At 40.6% G+C, this 24,089-nt stretch overlaps 2 protein-coding genes across 2 annotated transcripts in view; both read right to left on the bottom strand.

Annotated features, from left to right (window-relative positions):
* tyw1 (tRNA-yW synthesizing protein 1 homolog (S. cerevisiae)) overlaps window positions 1-19,723 on the bottom strand; it is a 61,002-nt gene extending 41,279 nt beyond the window's left edge. Inside the window, 12 exon segments of the mRNA XM_044203982.1 lie at window positions 140-207; window positions 209-258; window positions 350-402; window positions 1,420-1,459; window positions 4,371-4,503; window positions 12,677-12,799; window positions 14,675-14,962; window positions 15,181-15,375; window positions 16,424-16,525; window positions 17,040-17,162; window positions 17,415-17,542; window positions 19,591-19,723. Coding sequence (XP_044059917.1) covers window positions 140-207; window positions 209-258; window positions 350-402; window positions 1,420-1,459; window positions 4,371-4,503; window positions 12,677-12,799; window positions 14,675-14,962; window positions 15,181-15,375; window positions 16,424-16,525; window positions 17,040-17,162; window positions 17,415-17,542; window positions 19,591-19,702 — 1,415 coding nt within the window. The 5' untranslated portion in view covers window positions 19,703-19,723.
* Window positions 19,724-21,799: 2,076 nt separating this feature from the next.
* LOC122879619 (claudin-9-like) lies at window positions 21,800-23,976 on the bottom strand. Its single transcript, XM_044203984.1, has one exon. The coding sequence runs from the start codon at window positions 23,635-23,637 to the stop codon at window positions 22,963-22,965; it is 675 nt and encodes a 224-aa protein (XP_044059919.1). The 5' UTR covers window positions 23,638-23,976; the 3' UTR covers window positions 21,800-22,962.
* Window positions 23,977-24,089: the final 113 nt, after the last annotated feature.

The raw sequence follows: 24,089 nt of genomic DNA, 5'->3' as shown, positions 1-24,089 counted from the left end.
CCAGACAGCTTTGTGCAAAAGATGAATTTTGATGTTCATCTGAAGTCTGACTATTAGTTTGATCTACGTCATAGTCAAAGTCTATCTTTGTGACACCGTCCCCTGGACTTTGCAGTGGCTTTATTCTTTAGGTACATACCTCCAGCAGAAGACACACTTGTTAGCACAGGCGAGGCTGGGGGTAGTCTCCATGCACCGGTGGGACTCAATACCATAGAAAGTGTGCTTGTAACAGCCTCCTCTCCCTCGCAACATAGACTAACCAACAGAAACAACAACATTAATGTGAATAATGCAATCAGTTTGTCAAAAAGTCTAATGCTTCATTGAGAAGAGTAAATTCCATTACCTTGGTCCATCGACAAAGCTTCACTCCTGAGTGACTTCCAATTAGTTTGTACCCTGCACGAGAGAAAGAACAACATGTGAGAAGAATAAGGCTCTCAATCAGTCAACACCTCTTTGACCCAAAACCACAAAGGCCAAATTCAGCTGATAATTAATACGTAAAAAGGTTGAGTGGATTTTTTTGAGAGGTACATCAACAACAACCTGCATTCACAATGTCATATTCATTCACAGTCCCCTTCTAGGCTACTGAACATCTCCAACAAAGCGACTAGCGGCAGCTCAAGGGCACGTCAACAGCGGGAAGGAGGGGATAACGTTTCAAAATCCCTTTCAGCACAAAAGGAGGCTAAAGTGTTTCAAATTCACTTTCTTCACAAGTCTGCCTCTCTATCCTCCTATGTCACCACAGCCTAATGCCACTGGCTATGAATGGCCACGTTTGGGTGAGTCCTTGTAGGCTTCTCTGTTTTTTCCTCCTCCTGATGAATACTTTTATCTGTATCACTTAATCTGCTAAAGAAATACCAGAACATGATATTGGGATTGCTTTGAGGTGAATCAAAAAGGGCTCACTTTTAAAGTCCCAACATTTAAAGAGACTTTCTAGTATAGCCACGCAGTGGCAGAACAGCCGGATGTGGGATTCAGGTGGTAATTTTTTAGTTTTGAACCTTATATGTGTTTGCTATTAAATCTTTGTAGCTGAAATTTCTAATTAAAACACAGCAGGAAATTTGTGTCAGGTTGTGTATGAGTTCTCACTGCTTCCACAGATCTCAAGTTTGATGCTAGATGAGTCAAAAACAAATGTTATTCATCTGTTTGGAGTGTATTTGATTGTAAAAATACAAATTTTTGATTTATCACCTGAATGAAAGAGCTTGCCATTGATCACAGATGTTCTTTTGATAAGTAGAAAAATCACTCTAACTATAAATGCTCAAACACAAAAGGCACACACAGAATTCTATTTCTTTTTTGCTTTAACACCTATTTTTATTGTGCCTTTTTCTCTTTGGGGCCAAAATATGCTGATCAGCATCAAATTGTTTTTCCACCTGAAAATACCTTGAGAGCACATGTCCTCCTCTCACCTCGCTCCTAGCAACTGCAAGACACATAAAAACATATAGTCCCAGGCCAACATAGTGTGGAAACAACGGTAAGGAATTGGACTTGCTGGTATCTTAATGTAAGCAACGTTTCCCCTGTTGTGTTTGTTAGGGTCCTTTGAAGTGTCAGTGGAGATGATCTAGCCAAAGTGTGTGTGTGTGTGTGTTCCTGTGCAATGCTTGTTAGGTAAACATTTACAAATTTAAAATGAGCACAACACTAAAATATATATTCAACACAATAAATTCTCAACACTCTCACATCTTACATTCTACAGTCTTCATGAGACGTCGCTGGTTGGAAATTAAAAAATTAAAAACATAAATAAACACATTGAAAATTGATTGAAAGTCTGTTACTCAAACATCTGTTTCTATGACTGTATTAGTGACCACCTGCTTCTCAACCAACTCCTTAAAGAGGCCTTAAATTTGCTAATCAACTGAAGGCTTCGCTGATTAGCTCTGGTGGCAAATTTAGGCATTTAGCATGCTGCTACAAATAGCTGCTGACTAGAAACAAGTCCTTACCCATAAGGCTTTTAATCTATATAGCACAAAATCTGGGGTTCCCAGGTGATTTGGGTACAATATTATTGACAATTCTGCAAACAATTCATACTTTGATCTGTGATACTCCACTCTGAGCCGCCTGAGGGAAATAAAATGAGCAGGGAGAGGACGTGTTAGATCAAAGAGTTGGAAAATCAGCCTAATTTGTTTGAAGAGGTCTACCGCTTCTTTTTTCAGGATCTCACAGGTACTAGATTTCCAGGAAGTAATCAAAAAGACATTGGACAAAGTATTTTTCAATCTGTTAAAGAGTGAATTTTCTGATGAGAAATAACATTTTTCCAATGTTTAGTGCAACGCTCTCCTGTGAAAGCTGATTAACTAACATTGTTGCAAAAGTTGTGCCAGTTCTTATATCACATGAAAAAAATTTACAACGACCATTTCAGGTGGATGTCTGCCCACTATGTTTACTCTTTATTGGTGCAAATGCAAATTTAAAAGAAACATATTTAAAAAGGTATAGGTAAATACGTTTGAGTCCCATTTGAAAATTCTAATCTCCTGAGCCTTGTTGACAGCAAACTATTTTCTTAAATGTGCAGCACTATGTTAAAACTTTCTTGGACATTACACAAGAGTTTCAAAAGATTTGTGACTTTTGCATCCATGTCATGCCAGAAAACGGCTATAGAGGAAATAGAGCCTTCCAAGATCCAATATCATTAAAACAATGCCAGAACTTTCATCCTTCATTCTTTTATTGCAAATAAAACAAACTGTCCACCAGGACTGACTATTGCCAACATAAACACCATGAAATAGGTTAATATTTGGTCAAATGAAGTGAGGTCTTGCTCACAGAGTGCTATTTATAGAGTGTTGTGTAAGCAACAGTAGGGGGTTACTTGCTGAAAATGACTGGCCTGTGCTTTACTAGTGAATGGACTAGATAGTAAAATGAGTCAACAACCAAGAGTCTGAGGCTTTATGAGAGGCAAACACCTCCACATAGAACATATGGATACACTACATGTAGCTTCATTTACCAAAACACAGGGTGCAATATCATAAATCCTAAATATTAAGCCATACTTAATGTTAAAGGGATAGTTAGGGCTTTTTGGAGTGGGGCTGTATGAGGTACTTAGAGTTGTACCAGCACAGAAGCTAAGCAATGTACTGCGGACGGGGTCAGGAGCAAAACGTATTTTACACACACACACACACACACAAGATAATTTCACATCTTCTTAATTCAATTTAAATCTAATGTCCAATTTTGAAAGGCCTGTACATTAGGGTTATCAGGTATGCATATAAAATCAAAAATGTTTTAGTGAGTTAATGTCCTCAATGTAGACGACAATAACATTTTTTTAAAATGAAATATGCAGCAAAACATATAGTCTTATATTTGGAACGATGCAATAAGACTTTTTCTTTCTTCTTCTAAAGGTGACTGTAGTACGTTGAACTACACATCATCATCCTGAACTAAACATACTCATAGATGGTCTGGATGAAGAATGAAGAATTTTTGAACGCTACCATGTTGACACCAGCTAGGAGCAGTTTGGTTGAGGTTTTGATGTGGGAGGAGAGGAGGAGTGAAACAGAGGGTAAATGGACAGCAGTGCATCATTAAGTGCCATCAGACAACACACACTAATCCTCATGTAGCACCGCTGACCGGCTTTACCTGACCAATTTCTGCGTCAGAATATTAGAAGAAAGGCTGGGACAGAGGATGCAATTTCAGCAGCTGATTAACTTGAAGATAATCCAACCAGAGGTTCCAACGTTTTACTTCTTTCTGCGTGGTATGCCAAAGTAATTAGCACTTGAGGCCAGTAAACAGGATATTTGATGAATTACAGTACAAAAAACATCTTTAGGTACTTGAGCTAAATGGAGTTTGAGAAGGGAAACCTCTGTCTGTGACTTTGATCATGTGCAAATACTTTTCAGAAAAAAAAAAAAAAATCTAAATGGACTTCTCCGCTGGCAATTTATATATGTTTATTAGATTTACCGCTGAAATAAAAAGAAGAAAAAGGCATGACTCATAATTCATGTTTTAAAGTGAATTCCAACTTTGCTGCCCTTGTGGAAAAAGCAAGGTTAAGGATATGCTGACAAACAGCTGGTGTGCTAGGTCTGTAATGTGATTTTTTATTGCAAAGCACTGCAGCTACATAATATGAATGTATTATCCACAGTCAGCAGTGACACCCAGCAGATGGCTACAAAATTCCACCACCAACCCAAGTAGTGTCAGTTATCGACCGTACTGATGTTCTCTTCATCTTTGTTTCTAATTTATTGTATTTCATGGAAGTTTTCTAATATATAACTTTTTTTGTACTGAATCCAAATGCCTTTTATCCTCACCTTGCTTTGTTAGTGCTTCTCTAAGGGCCGGGGTGATCATCTCTCTTCTTTCCCCTTCATCTTCAATCTTCTTCACTCCGTTCAACTTCGATAGCTTCACCATCTGGCCGTCTCCTCGACCTTCCTCCTTGCTCTGTGGCACAAAACGAATCAGTTATTGTTTATAACCATGATGGTATCTATTAAAAATCAGGCTCTGTTGCCGTGTTGCGACAGGCATCTGTCACAAATCTAAAATCATAGACTATGATGTTATAAATTTTTATGTTGAGGAAAAAAAGAATTCAGCTACTCTTGTAGAAAAAATTAAATACTAGAAACCAAAGTGTTTCAGCCAACAATAAATACTATTTTCAACAAAATCATAGACCAACCACATGCCAATAATTCACAGGGACACTTGGGGACACCTCCTAAAGACTTACATTTCTTTCAGGGGCGTACCAAAAAGGTCTAGTATAACAAGACAATCGGACTATACAACAACAGCTGTCTTTTTTTTAAGCTTCTGCAGCCTATTCGTATGAAAGATTAACAACATCCTTCAGGCCAGGATTACAATATTGCAGTGTACAGCATTTGTATGTAAGTCTAAATATCAGTCAATATCAACAGTCAATTTATTAAGTCCTGCTAGAGAAGCTGCCCAGAGCATGGGAGCAGGTATTACTTTTCAGAGAGGTGCGATGGACGAGGTGGCTTTGAGATTATCAACCATGTTAAGGGACAGCTTCACCCAATTACTGTACCGCTGCCACCGATTCAGCTTGCCTATAGGGATCTATAGGTGACCTTTTCAGCACAGCAGCGCTCATAAGTGGTTGATACTCCGTAAGCAAACATTGACGAATGTTTGTATGTGTGTATTCCTGAAGAACAGCTGGTTCCTGTGCAGCTTGGGCACTAACCCGTGTTCATTGGGCGCACAGCTCTAAATGCTATAGACATGTGCCACTGATTCTTAATAACAGCCTTGTTCAGACTGCCAGCCCAAATCCGTTTTTTGGCATATCCAGATCGAAAACCACATGATATATGATTTTTGCAAATCGGATCCAAGCCACATTTGGACGTGGATTGAAATGCGATTCCAATCGGATTTCTACATATGCGTCTCAGTGCAGACACTCTGGGATTTCAAAGTGTCTTTTGCGTCACTCGCAACGTGACACACAACGACAATGTCAAATCTAGAGTGACGAAAGTGCATCAGAGCAGAATCCATGCTGCTACTAGCAGAGCGGTATGGAAGACCCTTGTCGTTCGAGTAATCAATAAAAAAGTAATCGTTAGGTGCAGCCCTAGTCCAGACATCACCAACATATCTGCATGGGGTTGCTGTGGTAACAACGTAGGCGTCAGTATCTACATACGCTGGTGACGTGGCTTTCCAATGCAGACATGAGAAATGGAGATCTCATCATCATCCATTTCCATCTTTTCCAAATAATTCCCGCTGGATTTATGCGGTTGGCGTCAGTGATCTACAGAGCATACTGAGCTTCTGTTACTTTAAATAAAACTTTAAAACTGCAATAACTGATTGTTTTGGCCACTTTGGGGCATCGGCAACAAGCTGTGAACACAACATTGACATATCATCACCTTTTAAGTTGATGTGGTGAACTTGTTAAACAGTTGCTTATTTACACATCAAGCAAACACGGAGCAACATTATCATTGATTTGGATTTGTGTTTCTGGCCACATGATGAATGTAAGTTCGATATCTCTCTACCAACTCTCAAGGGAAATATTTGGCTCTTTAGCTTCCAGATGCTCCACTATGTTCACCAGCTAGTCTCTGTCTGTCCAGTTTATCAAAATATCTGACGTGAAAAACATACAATGAAGACACGAAAATAGAAAACACATACTTAACCTGCTTTTGGCATCCCACAAACTTTGTAAAGAATGAGACTGAACATCACCTAGAAGAGACCAGGCTCTTAAGTGTGTAAATATGCAGCCCGTGTATTGTGCATCTGAGGATGACCTCAGGTGCTCATAGTGTACTTTCACCTTCCACCTGGAAGAATCTAAGCCCATGTAGACATCTAGCAGCTCTATCTGCTCTGTGCAGCTGAGGCCACGTGTGCCCGCCATTAACCGGCCTTCGCCCCACGTTGGAAAAGTTTCCACACTCGTGACAGCAGCAGCGGTATTTCGGATGAGCAGCTCCTTTGTTGACAGGGAATGCTGTGAATAAGTAAGCCATCATGCTGTGTCAAAATCCTCCCACATCTCATTCTAAAGGTGAACAAGGATTTGGTGTTGTGCTGGATGACATTTGGAAACTTCATTTATCTCTGCAAATTATGTGGGGTGCTGCTTTACTTTGAGTGGTTTAAAGGATAAGCCATGCTCTATTCCAGTTATCAGTGCAGGTGTACAGTAACTCACACAAACAGTCAATCTGGGATAGCATCAGCCACTCCGAGGTCCAATCATAAGAAGAATGTGGCTCAAAAAGCTGTTAAAGGGGTGAAAATTCTGTAGCCTGCTATTTGAACCCCAAAATGGGATAAGACTAGTTTGCCACTCTCAGCCAGCACAAATGTCTATTAATTCCACTTTCACTTACTGTATCCGTGACTTGCAAAATTCTGACAGCATATGCAACATGTAGCCAACAGTGCAACAATCTGTCCCTGTGGAGTTTGCGTGCAGCCCTAGCGATTCATCTGGCCCCAGTCTCTGGTTCCCACTGATTGGCTTTCAGCCTCGCTTGAGAGCTCGCAGACATGCAGTCATGCCCGGGCTTGTCTGGACTAACAGAACTGGGACATCTCAACGCACCGTGTTGTGCTCTGGAACCATGACTCAACATGGGGCTGATGCAGACGGACAGTGCAGCGATAACACACAGAGCAAGCAGGTGATCGAGGGACAAACATAAAAGTACATGTGGGAGGAGAGAGCACGAAAGAGCGGGATCAAGTAGAAAGAGAGAAAGAAGACTTGGGAACAAAATAAATACATAAAACCTCAAAAACCAAGACCTATATGAGTGTAATACACTGGAATAAAGAAAAGCCATGTGTTACCTAAGTTACCATTGCCCAGTGCGGCACTTATTAAGTTGATTATACTTATTATATTAATTAAATTAATGTAAAAGGCCAAAATAGGTGCACATTTACATTTCAGTGAACACCAAGTATAATAAATTAGTCATGTATGTTTATAAATGCAAAGGAATTGAATTGTTAGCAACACAGCCACCATGTACACTAAGTAGACGGCAAATTAGAAACTCCTCTATATTTTAAAGCAACAGAATGCTACAGTGCTGTAATAAGTTCTACCTTTGTCAGTGTTAATAGTTGTCGACATGTTATCATATCGGTGTTGATGTTATAGACTGACATTCTCTAAAGTGCTTCTATTTTTTTTAACCTCTACTTTGACTTTCAATATACTAACCACAAAATACAGTCTCAAAATGCACCATAAAATTCCCCCAACTAAAGTCTCAATAGAGAATTTTTTAAATTAGTTTTAAGTCCCCCTCCACTCAAAAATGTGTTTTGCTTATTGTTACTTATTTGCTTATTTGACCTTCACTGTACAGCTGTGATTTATGTGCAGAGTTTGACACTAGAAGGCTGTTTTTACATGTATGTGTTGAAGGAGGAAGTTTCTCTGTGCTCACCATAAATTTGAGTTTAAGGCTTGTATATATGAGCAGGATGCTGTGACATCACAACTAGTCTGAAGCCAGTCGTTGGTCCAATATGCAATTTACACAAGTGCAATGTGGAAACCTCCAGTGCACACACACAGAGAATGGGCTTGTCAGTGAAGTAGGAGACAACTCTTGTATTTTAGTTAAACTTTTGAAATGAAAAATATTATTCACAGATTCTGGATCTTTCATTGAGGGAGAAGAAATAGATGTCATTTAAAGACATTTTATTGAGGTAATTTTTTTTTGTGCATAAATTATATATATATAAAATAAGTATTGGTAAAATGGTAAAGTCATAGCAGCATCTTCATCTCTGCTTTTTCTCTCTAGACACAGAGCTGAAAACATCAAAACCCAGCCCAGAACGCTGTGTGGCCACTCAGGTTAATGAGCTGTTTCACACTAACTCCTATCTGGCAACAGTCCCACAGAATGAAATGGACCACTGGCAGAAACAGAAACCTCCTAGGACAAAGTTTAGAATGCCATGCAATGAACATTTGTGCAAAATCAATTTGAGAAACAATGGAAATGAAGCTTACTGGCACTTGGCAGAATACAAATAGACTAGACTATAGCCAAAGACTGATATAGACTAAGATTGGGCAATATGAGTGCTGAGCTCTGGCAGCCAATCGCAGAATGCCTGCCAATCTATCATCTGGTACAGTTGAAGAAAAATATAAAGGGTTTTGTTTTTTTGTATAATAATAATAATAATAATAATGATAATAATATGTATCAAGTTTAGCAGTGATACAGATACAGTGGGGGCGGTTTGATCCCGGCTTCCCCCAGCCCAGCCCACAAGTCGAAGTGTCCTTGGGCAAGACACTGAACCCCAAATTGTTCCAGAGGGCTGTACCTTTGTCTGTACCAGACAAATCCATCTGTGCAGCCTTACAGCCTTCTGCTTTTTGTGGGTTGGCCACAACATGACAAAAATAATAAATAAAGAAAGAAAGAAAATAAAGAAAGAAAAAAAAGTTAAGGTTGGATGAGTTAACTTACTTATCCAAGTAAGAGATGATTCAGGAAGAAAGTAGACAGCTACTGACACTTTATATTTCAGTAATTGTAAGATCATAATCTACTAGAGACAGATATTTTAGTGTAATGGGTCTGAGAGCATCAAATGCGACAACCAATGAAACTCATTAGTGAGTGAAAACAGCCCTAATCTCTGGACAGCCCAGTTCAAAAACAGACTGGCTGATCAATACTGCGTATGATCACTAAAAGTGTAAATTTGTGTCCTCAGCCTATGATATAAAACCCTGAATTCCTGTATTTAATCATTTAACAACATTCAACAATGAATACTACTCCCATGGACACCTTCTTGGACTGAATTTTGATTTTACAATTCGTTCCATCAAGATCCATAAAAAGAGGCACAAGACCACTGGACTAAAGGAACAGAGCCTCAAGATATGATACCAATTAGTACCAGTGAATTGAAAAGTGCTGATGTTTATTGCAAGGTCATATTTTGTGCAGTCCTAGGGGGTTATACAATTACGTAATAAGGAATGTGAGCCAACATATATGTTCAAACATTGCCATGACCAGTTAGAAACTGTACTTGAAAACTGATCAGTCTGTATTTTATTAAAATCAACTGAGAGCAGCCACATAGGAAAGTACTGTACTTGCACTAACCTATAAATGTAGTAAAAGCCAGTAATCTACACCATGACTAATTTCTCTAAATTCGTTTGACTGGTGTTAGTAAATCACATGGACATATTCCTGGGCAATTCACTTAAAAACATTTACCAACCCTGAATTAAAGCACTTGAATACAGACTCAGATTGTAAGGCTTAGCTTCAGTCCGGTTCCAATAAGGCTGAGAATGTAATCAAATCTGTCAAACGTCTATCTTGCTGATGTGCACAGAGAATTTATGCAAATAGCTTTGGAAGTGAAATGACAGTGTGGTTCACGCAGAGATTTGAGTTAGCTACAACTGAGAGTCTCTGCCATCACCTAGTGGTCAAACACAGCCAAAGTAAGCTTCCACCTGCAGTTATGGTGAGAGGCTGATCTCTCGCTCCTTTTTTAATACTGTAACACAGAGTAAATTTTATTCAGGCTTTATAATGTGAGACTAAAGTTTGAAAAAATATCCAACAGCATTTTCCACAATATTCAGCTTATTAATAGGGAGTCATACAAAACAGATATTAAACTTCTGGACCTCAGCTGGCTCTACACTGTAAATTAGGTAACTAATATATTCCAGTCAGGGGAATTTCCTTGCTCACACTTAATTTGCAACTCGGCTAAATGCTTGTTGTCTCTTGGCAATAGCAAATGTTTAGTGTACAAACTAATTACATCTTGCACTTCCTGCTCTGTGTGACCAAATTATGCAAAAACAACACTAATTTATTACCACAGACACACAGCAAATTGTCATCCTGACATCCAAGTGTGATGATACGAGTAGGGATGGGTACCGAAACCTAATCTTCTTTAATGGGGGAGGAGGACAGGAGGAAGGACTGATACTGACTGATGTCTGTGGTCTTCATTCTTCAATTTATTCTTTTTTTAAATAATGTATTTTTTTAAAAGCAATTATTTTGTACCGATACCAATAAGAGTATCGATAAAGTACTGAAAGAACTGAAAAGGAGTATCGATAAAATCCTAACGATACCCATCCCTAGATAAGAGTCATCACAGCTAATAATTATACTTAAATGTTACAAGACAAGTCAGACTAAACAGTCTTAGAATACATTTGCAGCAGGTGAAATGGAAGTCAATGTCTATGTTTACGTTTGGCCATCACAAAGATAAATGGGAATATCCTCAGGGAAAACATTGACAATAGGAACCCATGGCTTCCGAATAAACACTAAATTAAAACACCTCGCGACATTTAAAAAAAAAAGAAGTCTGGCTCCTTCCACTGTGGCAGACTTTCCCAGCTGTCATGTATAAACGCATTCATGTAGGGTTTACAAAGAGGCCTGTTCAAACCTCACAGAGCTGACACACAATATACTGTAATATTTATGTCACACGAGAAAGGACAAGCCTGGGAGAATCTATTGTTAAAGTCATGTTCCTTGTCTGTGTGAGACATGGACACTACTGCAACCCAGCACTGGCAGCACAACATTAACTTTGTCATAAAGCATTATACTTTCATGAGAACAAAATTTAGGAACCAGAAAGGCTCTAGTCAACTGCAGTATAGTCTTGGGAATTCTCTTGAGCTACTGAAAACCCACAGAAATAATTTACCACCTGTCCAAACAGAACAGAAGAGAACATGTTCACTCACTCGTTTCTTCGTCAAAAAGACGCCAACAGGAGGCTAATTCTCCTCAAAAGTTTGATTTGAGGTCAAAAGCTGGGATATAACGTCTACCTAGATAGAAGTTCACAGCATTTTGTGAGTATCTTGTTGTTATGACCTGACATTTCCAGTTGAGGCAGGAGTCTGGAGGTGGACATACTGCAGGCAGAGATCATTTAAAAGTGGCCAGTGGTGTAAAGTAATGGAACATTCATTAAATCTATCAGGGACAAAAAGATGTAAATGGGCAGGGCGTATTGTTTGGTTTTGCTAGAACTACTATTGCACAAACAAGTTGTACAGTAAAGAGCAGAAAAATATCCTATAAAAACATCAAAAATTGAACAGTATTGTTGGCATTGCTGTTAAACAGGTGCATTACAAAGAAAATTACCAAAGATTAAGTTTTTTGTTTTCTCCCCCATTTCTACATCTATTAGCAAGCCTACAGTATCAACCAGGCAGCAACAAAAATCAAAGGCTTTCTCTCTGGAAGACTGGGGCCTTCATGGCACCCATGGGTGTTTCCTCTGATTGGTTTGTTTGATTTTTGTATGCAACATGAAACTCGTAAGAAGCTAATCTCAGAAGTCTTCGCTCTGATTTTAAGAACAAGAGGACTTCCCCACAATGATCTGCCACACTAAAGCACCTATATTTCTTTTCCTTCCATTTCCCTCATTCTCACGGCTCACTTCTTTTCCACAGTGCTTACACTGCAGCCTATAAGAAGAGTGATAATGCCTCTTCCTCCTCATTTTTTCTGCTTTTCTTGAGTCACTCGTTCCTCGCAAGTCTGTGAAGTGGGCGTCCTCGTTCTTACGCAAGCCTCCGCTTCTCGCCTGCTGGGGTCTGGTGTCTATCAACCCATCTGCCACTTCTCCTTCAATGACACCACTTTTTCTCCTTACTCAACACACTTAGATTGGACTACGGTGGTGGAAGCTTAATGCCACGATGGTGCCTGCTTATAGACCTTAACACGGAAACGCTGAAAATAAACCTGCTGGAATTATGATTGGAGCTTCAGTTTAAAATGATTCAACAACCACCTAACTGTAATGTTGTGAAGCAGGCAGCTAAGTACTCTATATCTAAGTACAGTATACATTTCTGAATGCTCTTTTTCATTATCATATTTCTTTCTGTGGGGTTGCCTGAATGGTAGTGGTTTTCTTTCAAGTTGCTTTTGTACAAGATCATCTGCTAATTTAGCTGTAGAGGAATATGGCTACAGTTGTAATTTACTGAAAAAGATACATTACTAAAAGTGGTTTTCACTGCTGGTAGACAGAGTCTGACCTTTGCTTTCTTGGCACTGTTCATGATGTTGCCCAGATCCTCCATGTCAACCACTGAATCTGATTTTTTCTCATCTTGCAGGCCAGACTCCTCCTCATCACTGCTGGACTCTATCAGATCCTCCTGAAAGAAGAAACAAGAAGAGCACAAAACCCCCGAAATATGGTTTTAAAAAAGGGTCAAGGACATGGTGAGACAGATGGCCGAGTGGAAAACGTAAATTATCCTCCAGCGTAGAGAGATTCACATATGTTCCAACCCATATCCAATTAAACGTGTCCATGATTGAGTGAGCGAGCCCATATGGAACGCATTTATTGAACATCGTTATCTCCTCTTGGGCTGCCTGACTAAATAAGAAAACCATATGCATGTTTATGGCGTTTCAGAGGATTTATCACAATGCGTGCCCAGTGTCAAAGCTTCAGCCCACATGTGCGGCGGCAGGATAAAGTGCATGAGCGGTACAGTGGGTAGATAAATCATGATGATCCCCTCACCACAGTTCTCAGCTACTCCTGGTTCCGGTTGAATGTCACCTCTGCTGAGTGCACCGAATGTTGCAGACAGAAGGGAAGAAATCTCAGCTAGAGTTGGCTCTGAGATGCCTGCTACCATGACAACTGGTCATCTGTGTGTGCTGTGATGTGTATGAAAGCTGTTAGTGTGTGTGTGTGTGTGTGTGTGTGTGTGTGTGTGTGTATATATATATATGGCTGTGTTTGTACTTGTCTTCTTGGGAAACGTATTTCATGTATTTCAGTGATTGGTGAAAAAAAAAAAAAGTAGTTATTTTCATATTTTGACATGATGGACAGCATTGACAAATTTCATGTAAGCCATGCAGAACATTTATAACACCATGCTTACCACTGAAAATACAAAATAAAGACCTAATAAACAGAGTAACACTGCTCTTCCTGAGTCTTTATCAGATTTTAATCACATTGTTGGACTGCAGCATCAGACCGTTAGCCCAGCCAGTCCACTTCAGCCTCCTGTGATAAGAGGTGCTTGGATATCTAAGGTGCCCTTGTAATGTTGAAAGACATCATCATAAGCCAGAGGAATAATTAGACATCAGCCACACACTTTCTCAGCTTTTCTTCTTCTTATATACACTAACCGTCTTCACCTGCTTGCTTGTATTCTGGGTCAAGGGGGACAAGATGGAGTCCATCTTACAATGCACTGGACAGAAGTAAGATTGCAACTATCGGTTGTACGATATCCATCGAAACAAGGCCATTGATTCATTTGATGGTGCGTGGTGAATGAATTAAAGAATTCACTTTGTTCAAAGCCCAATGAGCACGGTTGTGTGCTTCTGTTTTGTGTTTTGCTACAGAGAAGCCGCTCAGACTGAATCATGCAAATCCAGGTTCCTTTTCAAAGAATAACATGGCCAGACAACTCACTGACATCCTCAGTTTTCATCCACCTGACATGTTCAATCAGGAGACTGACAGAGGAAAATATATGAACGCACAGTAGACTGCCGGTATACAACAAACTGTCACTGCGAGAGCAAGCGAAACATTTCATCATGTCTCTCATGAATGATGCACGCAGCCTTTGGGCCAGTCAGTGACAAAACATATAACCAATATGTGTTTCATCAGACCTGTGATGTAGCAGTTATGCATTTTACAGGTTTGACAGTTTGATCATTAATCATTGTGTCCCCGTCAAGTTGATCAGAACACTGTGTCAAAAAACACTGTTTGTGTTTAGTTCAACTAGATCAGCAATGACTAATTCATCAACTGAGATATGATGTGTGATGGGCAGCTGGCCAGATCAATAGTCCCCCATTATGAAGAAATCATCATCATTATAGGCCAGATCTGCTCCAGGGACTGGTAGGCATTCTGCTTTTTGGTCAAGGACACTTTCGTTTTAACCACTAGGTCAACCTACTGCCCCAAAAGTAAGAATTTTCACAGCGAGTGTGCCATTAAAAATGCGATAACGATATCTCTGTTTTTCTGCCATTACCTCTGAACAGTTATTCGGCGGGGCTGCCTTCTCCTCCTCCTCCTCCTCCTCCTGTCCGTCTTTCCTCTTGTTCTTACAGGAGCCTCCAGTCTTACAGTTCCCACTGCAGCTCTTCTTCTCACCCTTGGCCAGGGCCTGTAGGCGGTTCAGGAACTTGACCTTCCAGGCCAGGAAGTCTGCCTGGATGCTGCCATTACGGCTCTTCACCACATTACTGTCGCCCTCTCCCCTGGTCATGATCCGCATGCCACTCAGCATCCAAAGCCACTTGTCCACATTTTTACCCACCTGGTGAGGCAAAAAGAACTGATAAAATAACCACTAAAGTCTTGGCTTTTGTAATATTTACTGAATGCTGACCAAGTCAAGTTTGGTCCTGGAATATGCTTCCCACTACTGAGCTACAGCTGTCAACCTTGTAGCTTTGGATATTCTTCGAATAACTGCTTGTAAAGCATATTATTAAGCAGTATTATTATTCTGATAATATGGAAACCATTTCTTACCGTATTATAGTGGCCAACATAGACAGAGTTGCCAAGACCAAACACTGCATATCTGAGGCCTTTGAGGTAGGTCTTCCCATATCTGAAGTCAGTGGACGCCTCCTCCAACCACTTGCAGAACCACTCAGCGTTCTCTGTGGGCTCTCCATCAGTGTAGGTGGCCACGAGAAACACGCAGACTGACTTGTTGGTGCACTGAACGGAGAGATAAACACAACAGTTGCTCCGGGAAAGCACGTTTTTAGCAATTAAAACTACTTATGGAAGCCATGTGATAAATGATTACACACAACTGGTTCTGCCGACTCGCCTCCAAGACTAACACTTTACACAAAAGGACAGCAGAAATCAATCTAGATTAAATCTAAAGTAAGTACACATCGTCTCCTTGGCCCTGTAAATAAACAGAAAACTTCAGGAGTGGGTCTCTTGTTTCATGTCTAACAGGGTCTAAACTGCCAAACAAATAGTGTCGTCTTGACTGATGGCTGGCCAGTGAGTCAACACTGAGGATCAGCTGCATCTAGGGAGCGAGCGGGGCCTGCGGTCATTTCTCTTGTGGAGATGCTTCATCACTGAAAACTGTATCACTGTCCTATTGAATAAATATAGATTTGCTCTCCTGCTGTGTACCACCCAACCAATCTATTCATCTCACAATGCACTACACGCTGCTTGTGCCCAAAAAATAAAAAGCCAACACTGATGAAAATAATCCATCTTTCTTTACGCTGAGCAGGATTTGAGTAACACATTTGTCCTCTGTGGCAGCCATTTGAAAAATCAAATCAGTGAAAAATGAAGGCGAGGCTGAGCTGGAACATTACAGGACTTGAGGCTTGCCGTGCTGTTTGTTGTCAAGCTTTCAATAAAAATTAAAAAAAAGATGTATTTTACTTTGATTAATTCTGTTCTAATTAAGTCTTGCCTGTAAGTAACACGCAGCCAGGTCTTATGTGCTTGTAGTTACATTTTAGAGATTTAATTAAATCCCCAGAGCAACTTCTTAGTACAGTATATACAGCATGCTTATCCTCTTAACAGAGCTGCAATTAATAGATACATTAATTAGTCGCGTAAATTATACAACGTCAAAATTAAGGGTTACTACGGAGGAGCAGCTCTTTAGTTGGCAATGGTTTGGGTTCTTGTTTGACGACACAATCTCTTAAACTGACATCCCCAAGTTGAGGACTTTACCGTATGTCTTGTCTTTGTACAAGGAAAAAGCGTCTTCTCTCACCTCATCAGCAAGTTGATCATCTGGATCGTAGTCTTTCATGTCAATCACCTCTGCTGGTATACCGAACGTCTTCGCTTCCTCCGACAGCTCTTTTGCAAAGCCCTGAACAAATGAAGAGTCTCAGCTGATGCTTATCAGACATCTCAGACTGGTACATTTGTAATCTGTGAGCTGCCAGTTTGTCTAGCCTTGAACTAATTAACCAGGATTGGAATTTCACTTTTGGCTATGTGTGACACATTGGTTTACACGGGTTTGCACATGGTTATGGTTTACTAGGTCCACCTGTATAGCCCTGAATTCAATCCTAGTTTTGTGAAACTTATAGTGTTCAGATTTTGTTGGCACTGGATCAGAGATTGATTAATTAAACTCTGTGGTCATTTTGGAACCCACATTTAGTGGTGTTCTTACACTTGACTGCATTACTACTTTTTGTGTTTCTAATATTTTGTCTACTCCAGTTCACAGAAAGTAGTGGGGTAGAATATCATGAACACGGTTGGTCTGGATCCCTGGATTTGACATTATATTATAGCGTCATCATGTCTAGGCTATATGTTAACATCCTGTGCCAGTGGGGACGTTTAAAGTTTTCAGTAAACAATATCTGTACCTTTGCTGTTCCAGTTTGTGAGCCGTAGAAGATTTTAACTCCTGACACGTGAACCACAGCGTCTCTGTCACTGTTAGTCACAGCTTTGTGGACCAACGAGCTGGCGTCCTTGGAGAAGCTTTTCTGAAAGCATACGGAGGAAGACAACTAATGCAAAGCCACATAAATGACAGGTGGTGTTGCATGTGGAGTTTCCCTTTCATGCAAGGTCAAAGATCTTAAATGTTTGGAAACATGAGCCGTGCCCAAACACTGCCACTGAAAACCAGCAGCCACTCACAACAGTTTTACAGAAAATCATCACTCTTGGAAATACACACAGGACATTATGTGTACACATTAGTGAAGGTGAGATATCTGCAAGTGACAATTCACCTTCTTCAGTGCCATCTTCAGTGAGAACCAGACCCCAAAGACAAGTGCAGCGGCTGAATACAAGTACAGCCTGTTGTGCCATATCGACATGAAATAGCTCTCACTGGGACTGGGGGCTTTCTGTGAGACTGCAGGGAGAAAAGGCATCACACTCAGTCCTGTTTTCAGACAAGTGACATGAATACAGGCTAGCTAACTTCGCTACGTGTACAAATGCAACGTTGCAATGGTTTTGCCCGACAGAGGTTAAGCCTAAAGCAGCAACAAGACAACAGGATTAAACCCCAATCTTAGTTCACCTGCAGCAAATAAAAGGCGCTAGCAATGCATGCTAGCTAACGATGATATCAAAGTTAGCTAAAACATAACGTAAAGTTAGTTTCCAGTTCCGTTTAGATTTAAAAAAAAAAAAAAAAAAGCTCACGTTTAGTATCCGAGGTAGACACACGACTTATGAAAAGCAAAATAATTACGAAGAAACTCATCATCGCTGCAAATGGTATATCAAAGTAAACAGTCCACTGCAGCTAATGCTGTGTGCAACCATGTTGTTTGGCCAATGAGCATGCTGGGAAATGTAGTCCTGTGCATTGTTGACGTTACGCTCGAAGCAGTCTACGCGACTTTCAAAGCAGTATAGTTCAAAAATATATCGATCCCTCGCCAAAAAATCACGCGAGGCCTCGTTTCCTCTGCTAATTTAAAGATTCGTCGTTACGTCTTTACACCTCTGCTAAATTTTAAGTGTTATTTTGAATTTCTTCACCGGAAGTATTGCTATTATAATATTTTTTGCTTGACGTTCGCCTCTGTCTGCAAAATTTTGTGTTGAAGGTTTATTTTGTTGTTTTTATGTATTACTGTATTTATTATATAGTGAGAAATGTCTACTTAGGATAGTGAACACTGATAATTCAACAAATACTGCCCTCAAGTGGCCAGAGACAAAAAAACTGCAACATTAAATTAGTCAAAGTAGTAGTGTCAAAGCAGACGTAGCGTGCTAACACTTCCGGTGAATACTTTCAAAATACAGTGACTAAACTGAAGCAATCAGAAACGAACGAACATGATTGTGTCATAAATGTGTGTTCTCTTGTGGTTACAGTTAGAGAGTTGTTGTTTACATGTCGGCCTACACTCTCATATTCATAATCCTGAGTATTCCTACCCTCTGGTGGTCTCATTGAGTAACTAAAATAAGACAGACGTGTAGGTAAAGCAATGATTATAAATGCTCTCATCTCAGCCATCAACTCTCCAGCGAACACATTTAAAAGAAAACCTCGAAAAGTTGTAGTTACGCACTGTGACCAGTGGAGTGCACTGTAGACAGTCATGATTACACATTCATGACAACAGTTATTCTTTAACTTTTAATGATTTAGATTTTTTAACAAAATAAAATCATTTTATAATTTATTTAGATTTTTGTTTTGTTTTTGTTTTTAAATCATCATAAGTCATTAAATTACTGAAATCGACTGAAGAAACAAAGCGGAACTGTTGTTTAACGTCGATGTTCCACATCGGACTCTCCTGAGAGACGCACTTCGGAGCACAACTACGACGTTGTTTTCTGACAGCATATTTTCCTTGTCAGCAGCAGCTGGGACTGAGCAGTCCGGCTTAATAAACATAAATATGTCTATATTTACGCCAACAAATCAAATACGGCTGACAAATGTGGCGGTGGTGAGGATGAAGAAAGGAGGAAAGCGGTTTGAAATCGCCTGCTATAAGAATAAAGTTTTGAACTGGAGATCAGGAGCGTGAGTACCGTTAAATGTTAACGCCGACAATGTTTAAATGAACTAAAACATCTTATTCACTATCTGTTAAAGTCCACTGAGATTTTCTGCTCTGCTTTAAACATGTCCAGTTAAATCCACTAGTCTGGCAGTTGAATGCCTCGTCACTGACCTCTAACGAGAACAAACATCTGAATGTCCAAACATTGTGTTTTCTTCCAGAGAGAAGGACCTGGATGAGGTTTTGCAGACACAGTCGGTTTTCGTTAATGTGTCCAAAGGTCAAGTGGCTAAGAGAGATGACTTGACTAAAGCTTTTGGGACAGATGATCTGACTGAAATCTGCAAACAGGTGAGAAATATTTTCCTTGGTCACACCGTGTCGTCATCACACGCCTGTACAGTGTTCACCTTCACTTCCTCACCTTTGATCTGCTTTGTCTTTTTTTTTTCTTTTCCACAGATCCTGACCAAAGGAGAGCTCCAAGTGTCCGACAGAGAAAGGCACTCGCAGCTGGAGACGATGTTCAGGGACATCGCGACTATTGTGGCAGAGAAGTGTGTCAACCCTGAGACCAGGAGGCCATATACAGTCTGTCTCATTGAGCGGGCGATGAAGGACATCCACTACTCTGTCAAGGCCAGCAAGAGCACTAAACAGCAGGTGAGGAGGCGCTTATTACTTCCTTTGCTTTCTCATGATTATAAACAACACCAAGAAGCCTTTCCCATATATAGAATTTATTTGAGCTGCCGTCCCACACGGATTTATTTTGTTGTTTTTATGTATTTGTTGTTTTACTGTATGTGTTATGTAGTCCTTTCAAAAGTACGTGTAGGAATGTACTCACATTTGCCGACTCATTGAAATGTCTACTGAAATGGTGACTTTATGTGTGTAGACTGGAAAAATGATTTCCTAATCAGGGAGTGATTGGTGATGGTGCTTTCCACTGCAGACACCGCTGCTTTGACCACCACAAATGCATTTTCAATCTGTTGGAGACACACTGCAAAGAATTAGTACACAAAGACAGCTATTTCCTGTAGCCAATGTCCGTGAATACATAAATAACAATAATAATAATCAACTTGATTTACAGAGCACTTATCAAAACAAAGGGCTTCACAGAGAGAGAAATAATATACCACAGTGAATGATAAAATACATAAAAACCAATCAAATAAACAGACGGCTCAGGTAAGATCAGGATATGCTTTCTGATAAAAATGCGTTTTGAGAAGAGCCTTAAAAGAAGACACTGACTCAGACAACCTAATTACATATACAAAAACAATAAAATGTATCCTTCGTCTTACCTGGAGCGTGGTTTAGCCAGGTAGCGTAGAAGATATTGGCTGTAGCTCACCCCAACTGAGTGGATCCCATTGTGGCATTTGATCTGTGATGCTCAAAGCACAAAAATATAACCACTTAAAAATCAGCATCCCAAATCTTTCCAAATGTAATGACAGTTTTAATTAGTTAATTAACAGACAGAATACTTCTTGTTGGTGTTTAAAATATAAAGATTTAGTTAAATAGACAACAATAAAACATTCACAAGCACAGCTAAATGTTAGCTTCCTGATTTCAACATCTGCCACCGACGGGTTCAGGTGAAAACCAGCAGTGAATGAAGAAGCTTGCTGATCACTGCTACCTGGACTCTCCCCTCCATCGTTGGTTTCTAATTAGTTATCGTATCATCCTGCTATGTTTTCTTGTCACCTCGCGCCCTGGAGTGACTGTGCTGTTGTAATTACATGTGGCAGTGATGCATTTAACACAATACTGTGGAGACGGGTTTTATTATTGTTGACACGGTCAGGTTTTGGCAGCCACCTGTAAGTTCTGAATGCAGGAGAAATCAAGCTGTAAGAGTCTCTTTCCTTCACTTTATTCTGACCGTCATTACAGGGAATGATGATCCTTTTGTACCACCTTGACAAACTGATCTGTCCTCTTGTTCCCAGGCTCTGGAAGTGATCCGGCAGCTGAAGGAAACCATGGAGATCCAGAGAGCCCACATGAGGCTGCGTTTGGTGCTGCCAGCCAAGGAGGCCAAGAAGCTGAAGGAGAAGCTGAAACCGCTCCTGCAGGTTGTGGAGAGTGAAGACTTTGATGAGGCGCTGGAAATGGTGAGGAACTTTAAGGTTTTTTTTAAATCACAATGTGTTTGTGGGCGTGATGAAGAAATGCTCCTAAGTTTTATCTGGTGTAGCAGGTGCACATTTTTACTTTCTCTGCCTTCTGTTCTGTAAAATGTCCATTCTCTCTGTGTTAACTGCTGCCTTTATTTCTCTCCTGTGCCTCCTTCCTTCTCCTCATCCTCAGGTGTGTCTGGTGGATCCCGGCTGCTTCAGGGAGATCGATGAGCTGATCCGCTGTGAGACTAAAGGCCGAGGTTCTCTGGAGGTTCTCAGTCTGAAGGATGTGGAGGAGGGAGATGGGAAACTATAGTAACCCAGCCAGTCAGGACTCTGCACCTCATCCACACTAACATGCTTCACTGCAAACTCTAAGAGACTAGTATGAATCTCTTCAGAAATATAATTTCAGCCTATTTCCCTGCCTCTCTATGTTTAAAGGATTTTTTTGACTATTACTATTTGCCAGATTTTCATGCTGGGTGGAATGTGTTTTGGAAATATGTTTGAGCATTTATACCTAAACTTGCAGGTCAGTAAATAGTTCTGGCCTGCTTTCACGTATTTATTCAGTTTTCTTCATTTCAGTACCTCTTGACCATTAACGGAACTTCTGGACAAAGTCGTTTCTGCCTTTGTGTGCCATCTAGTCTTGCTCAATATGCCAATTCTATGGATCATTTCTTTAACCCAATAATGTATATTTTGTCATAATGAATGAGTTTGCTCTGCAAATAACAAAATATTTTCTTTCGTCTGTATACAGTGATTTTCCTAAAACAAATGAAATCACAGTTTTGCAGAACTCCAAATCCAAATATGTTGCAGCTTTAAGAACAGAAAAGCACAACATCCAAACCAGTGACATGTAAAGCATTTCCATCTCAGTCGTACCCCTTATGGAAAAGTGCTGTACAGAGCACAATATAGAATTAGATTTTCTTGAATATTGATACTATCTTGAATATTGTACCATGATTTATGTTCTCAGTGTTCAGAAAAGTCTACAATACAGTGTTTGTAATTATTGCTTCAGGAGTAACTTTTTTACAAATGACATGTGGAATGCTTACCCGAGAGTTTTACATTGTTGTTGTTTAAGCACAAACTGAGCAATAGAAAAATACAGTTAAGAAACTTGAGCAGTACATCATACCCTGAAAGCTATGACTTTAAATAAGTGTAAAAGTGTTTTTACTTTGTAATACAACACACAGAACAAGGTCCAGGGGGGCCTTAAGTATCAAGTCACAATCAGAGGGCTGTAATGTCTTAATGACAGTCTAGTATCAATAATTGCATCAAGTAAAGCAAACAGACAGAATAATTATATTGTATAGTTTTACAGTGATATTGAATTGGGGAAATGCGGATTGAATGGAAAACAATAATATGCAGTGTATTAGTTTAAATAGAAATGGAAGAAACACAGCAAAATAAGATGTCAATCTAAAAACTAGCTACATGACACATCGCTGTGCTTGTACTTTCCAATGTTAAGTTCATGCTTAGTTAATCCAGTGCATCATTACTCAACATGTGCAGCCAGGAGTTTTCCTCGGCTGTTAAATCTATCCACAGTCATTTCACATATTAATGATCTTCCAGTTCAGTCACTCACGCTCAAATATTACATCGCAGTCCTCTCAGATAGGCTCTGATCTGCGTTCATACTGGCTCTGTGTGAACGTAGTCCTGTTGATCCTGTTCAGTGGGTGATTAGCCTCCTCGTCTATGTTCGGGCCCCTGCTCTCTTCAGGCTGCTGTTCCTGTCTCTCGCTGGTGGGGCATCTGGTGGTGAGAAACACCCCTCCGGCCAGCATCAAAGCAAAGGAGATCCATCCAAGGTACAGTGCAGGTCCCCAGTCTCTTCTCAGCAGCACAGCGCCCTCCAGTGGCTGACTGGTGTGATGGCACGTCCAGGCTGTGGGAACAAGCAACAGGATCCCAGACAAAACAAAGAGAGCACCAGAAAACACTTTGATCTGGCCGCGCATAGGGAACCACACCGCCCCCCCTGTCCCAATCAACGTAGCAAAAGCCCCGGCTCCGATGGCTGCCATGATGAGGGCTCTCCACGTCCGAAAACTTCCAGAAAGAGACATGAGAGACTGGTAGAAGGAGCAGTGCAGGCTGCCATCGTGGGCCAAGTCCCAGTGATCCCATTCCAGCCACACCCCATCCCAGTAGGCAGGCAGAGTTGCCGTGGTGTTGTCCAGGGTGCCGCTCACCTTCCACAGGGCCAGGCAGCGTGTCAGAATGGCACAAAGCCACCCTGTGAGGGCCAGACCGAGGGCAGCGAGCTCCAGCTGCCGCTCCATGACTCTGGCCTGCCTGCTCCTCCTCGTCACTGCAGGCCCGACTGCCTAACCAGAAACAGCTGGCAGCAGAGCGCAGCAGGGTGGGGTGTTTTTTTAATGTGTGTGTGTGTGTGTGTGTGTGCATGTGTGAATGTGTGAGGCAGAGATAATCTGGTAAGGCGTGTGTGTGTGCGCCTATCTGTTTTGCATGTCTGTTCAAGGGGAAACCAGTTCTTTGGTATTCATGAAAAGAAGAAGGCACGGCATGGCTGCAGCTGGGTGGAGCCATGCCGTGCCTCTGCCATGGTTTCAAAACAATCCCTTTCTCCCAGTTTCTGCAGAGAGGGAAAAACAAAGGCCACTGTGTCATGTTTCTGAGAAAACTTGATTTAAAGAGCCACAAGTTCTTACTGATATTGGGATTTGTGTTCTCAGTTACTGGGTGGAGAACAACAATGACACCTAAGGGAACC

The sequence above is a fragment of the Siniperca chuatsi genome, linkage group LG7 (genome assembly GCF_020085105.1).
Source record: "Siniperca chuatsi isolate FFG_IHB_CAS linkage group LG7, ASM2008510v1, whole genome shotgun sequence".
Classification (NCBI taxonomy): Eukaryota; Metazoa; Chordata; class Actinopteri; order Centrarchiformes; family Sinipercidae; genus Siniperca; species Siniperca chuatsi.
Note: the sequence above shows the minus strand (reverse complement) of the source record. Positions and strands in the feature narration are given on the sequence as shown.